This window comes from Myotis nattereri, assembly GCF_964212035.1.
Source record: "Myotis nattereri genome assembly, chromosome: 15".
Classification (NCBI taxonomy): Eukaryota; Metazoa; Chordata; class Mammalia; order Chiroptera; family Vespertilionidae; genus Myotis; species Myotis nattereri.
Genome location: NC_138090.1, coordinates 41,202,299 through 41,209,663, shown reverse-complemented (window position 1 = coordinate 41,209,663; position 7,365 = coordinate 41,202,299). Strand labels below are relative to the sequence as shown.

At 46.1% G+C, this 7,365-nt stretch overlaps 1 protein-coding gene and 1 pseudogene across 4 annotated transcripts in view; one reads left to right on the top strand and one right to left on the bottom strand.

Annotated features, from left to right (window-relative positions):
• Positions 1–382: 382 nt before the first annotated feature.
• AXL (AXL receptor tyrosine kinase) overlaps positions 383–7,365 on the bottom strand; it is a gene marked incomplete at its 5' end in the record, with an annotated part of 28,408 nt that continues 21,425 nt past the window's right edge. For all 3 annotated transcript variants that reach the window (XM_081108452.1, XM_081108453.1, XM_081108454.1), the window contains 3 exons: positions 383–2,641; positions 4,263–4,399; positions 4,897–5,056. In XM_081108452.1, the coding sequence (XP_080964578.1) occupies positions 2,290–2,641; positions 4,263–4,399; positions 4,897–5,056 (649 nt within the window). In that variant the 3' untranslated portion in view covers positions 383–2,289. The remainder of the gene's footprint in view (positions 2,642–4,262; positions 4,400–4,896; positions 5,057–7,365) is intronic.
• Positions 5,865–7,351, top strand: LOC308531331 (ubiquitin-associated protein 1-like; annotated as a pseudogene). Its single transcript has one exon. The product of its transcript is annotated as a ubiquitin-associated protein 1-like (transcript).

Here is a 7,365-nt window from a genome sequence, read left to right as displayed (position 1 = left end):
GTCTCTGTGTAGCTGTACTCTTTGTGTTACTTTAGTTTCTTCCTAATGTTGGGGAGTGTCTGCCTGTGCATCATGTTTGTTTGTGTCTATAATTTTGTCTCTGTTGCTCTGTGTGTCTGAATTTCAGTATCTCTGTATTTGTGACCAGGTGTATGCCCATTAATGGGTGTCTCTATGTGACCCTGCATTTATGTGCCTATTCCTCAGTAGGGGTTTTGGAGAGTCTGCTTTTCTTTGTGTGACTTTTTGTCTATGTGCACGTTCATTTCTATCTTCTTTAAAAGGGGAGAACTCCTGGATCCCATCAAACCCTTCTTTTTATGATGGGGAAACTGAGTTCCAGGGAGACCACATGATTGTGGAGAGAGACAAGAGATAGAAATGTGGTTACAAAGTTTTATGTGATATAAGCCCCTTTGGAGGTGTCAGAGTCCACACTCTGTACAGGGGGATATGAGGGACTGGCTCAGGGTGCGGGCAGCATGGCCCAAAAGGAGGAAGATTGTCCCCTGGGGAAAGGAGGCATCCCTCATGCATTGCACAGGCTTGAGGGGGGGGGGGGCAAACCCCACATGAGGGGAGGAGGAAGCAGAGGTGGCTCGGGAGGGTCACATAGAAGAATACTATAAAGTTAGAACCTTGGAACCTTGGAGTTCAAGACCTGTAGACCTTTAAAACCTTACATTTGAATTTTAGAACTGCAGTGCCTAGAATCTTAAGATTTAGAATCATGGATTCTTGGACCCTTAACTAAAATCCTAGAAAGGCAGAATGCAACATAGAGCCTAAAGGTGTCCAACATTAGAAATTATTAGAACTTTGGTATCTAGTTAATCACAACTAACTGTAGAGTCTTATACCTTTGATGCTGAGGATCCAGAATCTTGGACCAATAGAATCTAGAGTGCCTTGGAATATAGAACTTAACATTAAAATCTTAGATTTTAATAATCTAGGACCTTGAAACATATGATCCTGAATCTTAGACACAGAGAATCTAGGTTCTTAGACTAAGTCTTAGAACATCACACCTGAGAACATTAGACTTTAGAACCTCCATCTGTAGATTCTTAGAACTTTTGAATTACAGAATCTAGAATCTTAGACCTTTAGGATCCAGAATCTCATAACAAGAGCTTCAAGAATCATAAAGCCTTAGAAACTCTAATTGACCATCATTAGAATCTTATTTTTTAAAAAATTTTTTAAAAAAATTAATTTCAGAGAGGAAGGGAGAGGGAGAGATAGAAACATCAATGATAAGTGAATCATCAATAGGCTGCCTCCTGCATGCCCCACACTGGGGATCGAGCCCACAACCCCAGCATGTGCCCTTGACCAGAATCGAACCTGGGACCCTTCAGTCCGCAGGCTGACGCTCTATCCACTGAGCCAAACCAGCTAGGGCTACATCATCATTAGAATCTTAGAACTTGAAAGGATAAAATCTTGAAGCCCTTATGCTCTAGACTCAGCGGTTCTCAACCTGTGGGTCGTGAACAATGAAAATACATCCTGCATATCAGATATTTACATTACGATTCATAACAGTAGCGAAATTACAGTTATGAAGTAGCAATGAAAATAATTTTATGGTTGGGGGTCACCACAACATGAGGAACTGTATTAAAGGGTCGTGGCATTAGGAAGGTTGAGAACCACTGCTAGAGTTGAGTCAGCCAGGGGATTTATACTCTAAGAGGCTTAGAACATCAAATTTTAGAACATTAGGCCTTAAAACCTCTATGTCTAGAATTATAGAATTCTAGAACCTAGAGTCTTATATCCTAAGGAAAATGAAATCTAGCATCATTGAGTCTTAGTTCCTATACCTAGAATCATAAAACTTTAGAACCCCAAAACTTACAGATTTTATCAAGAATCTTAAAAACAGGAAAATCTAGGGCCGTAGAATCTCAGAACTTGCAAATATAGACCTTAGAGCTTTCATGCCTAGAACCTTAGCACTTTAAAATTAGATAATTTGGAATTTCAGGTCCTTAGAACCTAAGACTCATAACGTCTTTGAAACCCCGAACCTAGGCTCTTTAAACCTTAGAATCCAAAATCTTGGAATGTTAGACTTAGGAGGACGCTTAGGGATTGCAGTCCAACCCCTTCCTTTTACACACGGGGACACTAAGATGTGGAAAGCGAGAGGATTTGTGGGAGATGGAAGTGGAATTGGTAGGAAGAGAGAGCTGCAGTTGTGAGTAAGGTCTGGAATGGGAACGTAGGTGGCAGTGCCTAGCTTGGGTCCTGAGAGGAAGTCCCAGGCAGAGGGTTGTCTCAGGCTCCATCCTCCTGCCCTGGTGGTGCTGGGGAACCCCTGTCGGCAGGTAGGGTGGGGCCAGGGGCTGTAGAAGGGCAGAGGACATAGCGCCCAGCAGGATGGACCTCAGCCGCGGTGAGGCAGCTGCAGGAATCCTTAGGGTCAGGCTGGTTTGGGGGGTCAGCTCCTCCAGCAGCTCCAAGTGGTTCAGCATGGCTCCCACCCTCATCCATGTTGACATAGAGGATTTCATCAGGCTCCTGGGCAGGTGGCAGGGTCTTTAGTGTGTTCTCCAGATCTTCCCGTAGCTGTGAAAAACTTGGCCGGTCCTGGGGGTTTAGCTCCCAGCACTGGGACATCAGGGCATACCTAGGACAGCAGAGTGAGGGGTGAGAAACTGAGCAGGGACTTAGAAGGGGAACATTCTGAGAGTTAGGGGGAAATTGAGGACACTCAGGGGACCAAGGACATTTCATGGGGCTGGAGGGAACTATTACAGTTGGGGGCATCTATGGGGACTGAAGACTTCTCAAGAGTTTCTGAAGGATTTCTGGGACACTTGGGAGCTGGAAAGGGTATTGGAAAACCTCTCTATGGATGGGATGGTATTCTAGTGATAGTTTGCTACAGCAGAGCTTTCCAATGTGGCTCCCCAGAACAGACTGGCATCAAAGACTTGCAAGCTGTGTTGATTTAAAATATGTGCTCAAATTCTTTGACATTCTTTTTTTCCAAAAGATAGAACCTAATTTCCCTCCCCTTCAATGTGGACTGGGCTTCTTGACTTGATTCTGATGTACAGCCGTGATGTTGTGTGTGACTTCTGAGACGAGCCTGTAAAAGGCACTGTGGTTTCCTCCCTGCTCTTTCCCATAGGATGCTCATCTGGGTTAGGCCAGCCACCATGTTGTGAGGAAGCTCAAGCAGCACTATGGCAGGGGCTTCATGGAGAAGAACTAAGGCCTCCTGCCATAGCCATGTGATTGAGCTGCCTTGAAAACAATCTTCAGGTCCCAATCATCAGATGGCTGCAAGCCCATCTTGACAGCAACCTCATTAGAAACCCTGACTCAGAATCACCCTGAATCTTGGCTGTAACCTCATTAGAAATCTTAATTCAGAATCACCCTGCCAAGCTGTTCTCAGACTTTGACCTTCAGAAACTGAAGGTAATAAATGCTTCTTATTTTGAACTACTGGATTTGGGGGTATGGGTAACTAATACACTAGCTATGCAGCCTTTGGCAAGTGATTTACCATCTCTGGGCCCCAGTTTCTTCTCCTGCGAATAGGAATAATAATACTTCATGTGGCCATTTTAAGGACCAAATGAGTTAATATATGCGAAGTGCCTAAAACAGTGCCTTTGAGTAAGTTCTATAGAAACACTAGCTATTATTCTTGCTCTCCTCAGCTTCTGGACACCCAAGGAGGACCTGGGGAGTCTGCAGCCCCAGGCTATCCTCTCCTGGCCCAGCAACATCATGCTGGATAAATGTTCTGCTCTCTGGGGTGTCAACAGGCAACGAAGTTTGATAAGCACCATCCTAAAGAAGCCCGAGAACATCTCAGAGGAGACTTGAGGGCTTGGGGAAGCTCAATATAACAACCTGAAGGATTTTGCAGTGGGTCCTGGGGGTTGAAGAGCATCTGGTGAAAGCATGGGTGCTCAGGAGTCTGGGATGGATTAGAATTCTTTGAGAGTGGGGGAGTCTCACAGGCAGAGCCCCCAGGTAAGATTGTGTAGTTATTCACTGCTCATGGATAATTGGCTGAGGAGGCTGATCCAGCCTGCACTCCATGCATAAGGCAAAGAAGGAAAGGGCACCTTTTGCTAATTCACACCCCTGTGGAGCAGTGGTGAGGAGGGCAGGTGGCCTCCTCAACAGTCTGAGGGATTCTGTACACATTTTATAGGGTCCTGGATATGTTTTGGAGTGAAATCTGGGATTAAGTGGAGATGGGGGGAGGGGGTCCTAAGGGTCCTCACAATCCATCCAGACAGTCCACAGGCTGCTTCAGGCGGTTTCCCTGACGCAGGTAGTCGTAAATCTCACTGTTCTCCACTCCTGGATATGGGGTTTGGCCCCGAGTGGCAATTTCCCACATTGTCACCCCGAAGGACCACTGTGGAGGGCAGAGGGGAGAGAATTAGAGTGTTTCTCCTGCACAAAGACACCCCTGAACACACATTTATGTACACATGTGCACATAGCCATCTTTGTGGGTGCATCACAGCTATTCACAGAACCACTTTGGCACAGGTACACCCTCATAGAGGTAACTTTTGTGCACACAGACATGCTCACCCATGCACACATTTACACACTTAATGGACACATGGTCTCATGCGTCACCCGCCACAGCCTGCCTATACACATGTATACATACTTACCACCACCTCTTATAACCTTAACTGTCTATATGTCCCATGTAGAACCTGCCACCATGTACACATGGACCTGTCCACATCCCTAGCATGTTCACAACACTGTTCATAGTCACCCACCATAACCCAGACATGAGTAGCCCATGTGGACAGGTCCCTGTGAGCCCAGGTGCAGTGTGAGATGATCAGGCCACACCCTCCTGTTGTTACCCACTCCTATCAGAGGTGCACATACCACATCACTCTTGCTGGTGTAGACGCGGTCAGCCAGGCTCTCAATGGCGATCCACTTGACTGGCATCTTGGCAATACGTCCCTGGCGGTAGTAGTCCCCATTGTAGATCTTTTTGGAGAGCCCAAAGTCCGCCACACACACGGACATGTTCTCATTCAGCCTGCCAGGATTGGGGAGAGGAACAGTGTCATGACATGGGTTCTCCACCAGGAAGCCTACTCTCACTCTCAGACACATCTCTATCTCCACCCTGGCTGTCCTGCTTGGGATTAGGGCCTGTCTCTCCTCCTTGCCCCAGATTTGGAAGGAATTGTGTTACTTCTTGTTTCCTCCATAAAATGAGGGCGGGACAAAAAGCTACTGAGGGCCTTCCCAGCTCTGGCTTTTTGCCAGATTCTAAAAGTCCTTCCTAAGCTCCTAGAGTTTGATTATCTGTTTTAAAAACAAAACAAAACTGTTTTCTTGATGTATAATATATATGCACAAATCTGAATTTTCACAAACACTCCATGGAATCAGCGCACAGATTAAAGAAACAGAATATTATGGGACACCCATACAAGGAATATTATATAGAAAACAAACAAAAAAAAAGAACAAACCACTGAAACACACACACACACACACACACACACACACACACAATATGGACCAATCTCAAAAACATCATGCTGAGCGAAAGAAGCCAGACACCAAGGAGTACAAACTGCATGGTCTCATTTGTGTGATCTATAAGGATAAGGGACAGCAGAGCAGTGAGGGGAGGAGGACTTCAAGATGGTGACTGTAGTACTGGCTGTGGCTGTGGTGATGACCTAGCCCTGGGTCAGCAGAGTTGAAGGTGGTGGTGTTTGCTCTCCTGAGGGGCCATCAGGAGCTCAGTGGGGACCAAACCTAGGCAGTTGGCAGTGGTGCCAGCACCGTTCGGCTTCTGGGACAGCTGCGTGGCAGTGGCGTTCAGGTTCTAAATGGTTTCTAAGTTGAGTGCAGATTTTCATGGGACTTTCAGTTGCTTTGATGATGTCCCATTTAAGATCGGAGACAAATTCAAAACACCAGCTAAAGTTGGTCTACCTATTGGCTTCTCCTTGCCTGATTGTTTGCAGGTTGTCAGAGAAGTACAGTATGACTTCTCCTTGGAAAATGAAACCATTGAGTGGGCTGAAGATATTAAGAAAATCCAAGAAGCCCAGTGGGAAGCAGAGGGTAAGGTTGAGGAAGCAGAAGCTAAAGTGAATTCTAAGAGTGGCTCCGAAGGCGATATCAAAATGAGCCTCCCCAAGACTCACAGCACAGCCACGGTGCCACTTCCTATTAACCCCATCCTTCCCACCTTCATCACAACAGCATCCTCACCCCTACTCAGGTCAACAGCAGTGCCACGAAACAGAAAGTTCTCAGCTCACCCCACACGAAGGCAGATTTCAATCCTCTTGACTTTGAGTGTGAAGAAGACCCATTTGATAATCTCGAGTTAAAAATTATTGATGAGAAGGAAGAGCTGAGAAACATTCTGGTAGGAACCACTGGCTGTTATTGGACAGTAACTTGCCTAGAGGAGGCTCTGGGTCTGTATTACAGGCATCCTTGGAGCAGGCAACACTAGATTTCAAGCTTCTTCAAAAACCCAATGGCTTTATGACCGTACCACAGTTGGGCAACTGTGAAAAGATGTCACTGTCTTCCAAAGTGTCCCTCCCCCCGATTCCTGCAATAAGCAATATCAAATCCCTGTCCTTCCCCAAACTTAACTCTGATGACAGCAATCAGAAGACAGCCAAGCTAGCAAGCACTTTCCTAACACATTCTGCCTCTGAAATGGCACGTTCCAGAATCCCCTAAAACCTTCCACCCAAAGCAGTGTCAGTGAGCTCAATGGGCATCAAAATCTTGGGCTTTCAGCTTTGAACTTAGACAGTGGCACAGAGGTGCCAAACCTGACCCTTTCTGATATGATTTCCCAGATGCCTTCCCTCTCTGTCTTGCCTGTGTGTACAGAAGAATCGTCACCTCCAAATATAAGTCCCATGGTCACACCTCCTAATCTCTCAATGTCACAAGTGCCCAACACTCCCAGCTGTCCCCAGTCTTATTCTGACCTGCAGACGCTGTCCCCTGTGAGCAGTAGTGTGTGGAGACAGTGGTCAACATGGGCTACTCATAGAGTATGTCCTGAGAGCCATGAAGAGGAGGAAAGGAGAGAAATCTGAGCAGATTCTTGACTATCTTTGTATACAGACAGCTCTGTGGGAAGGGCTTCGACCCTCTTTTAGTGGAAGAGGCTCTGGAAATACATCAGTATTCAGAGGACAATATGATGGAGTTCCTTCAATTAATTAGCAAATTTAAGGAAATGGCCTTTGAACTGAAAGACATTAAGGAAGTTGTGCTATTACATGACAATGACCAGGGTAATACTTTGGAAGACTGCATGGCTCAGGCTGAAGCCAGCTGAGACGAGGCCCTGCT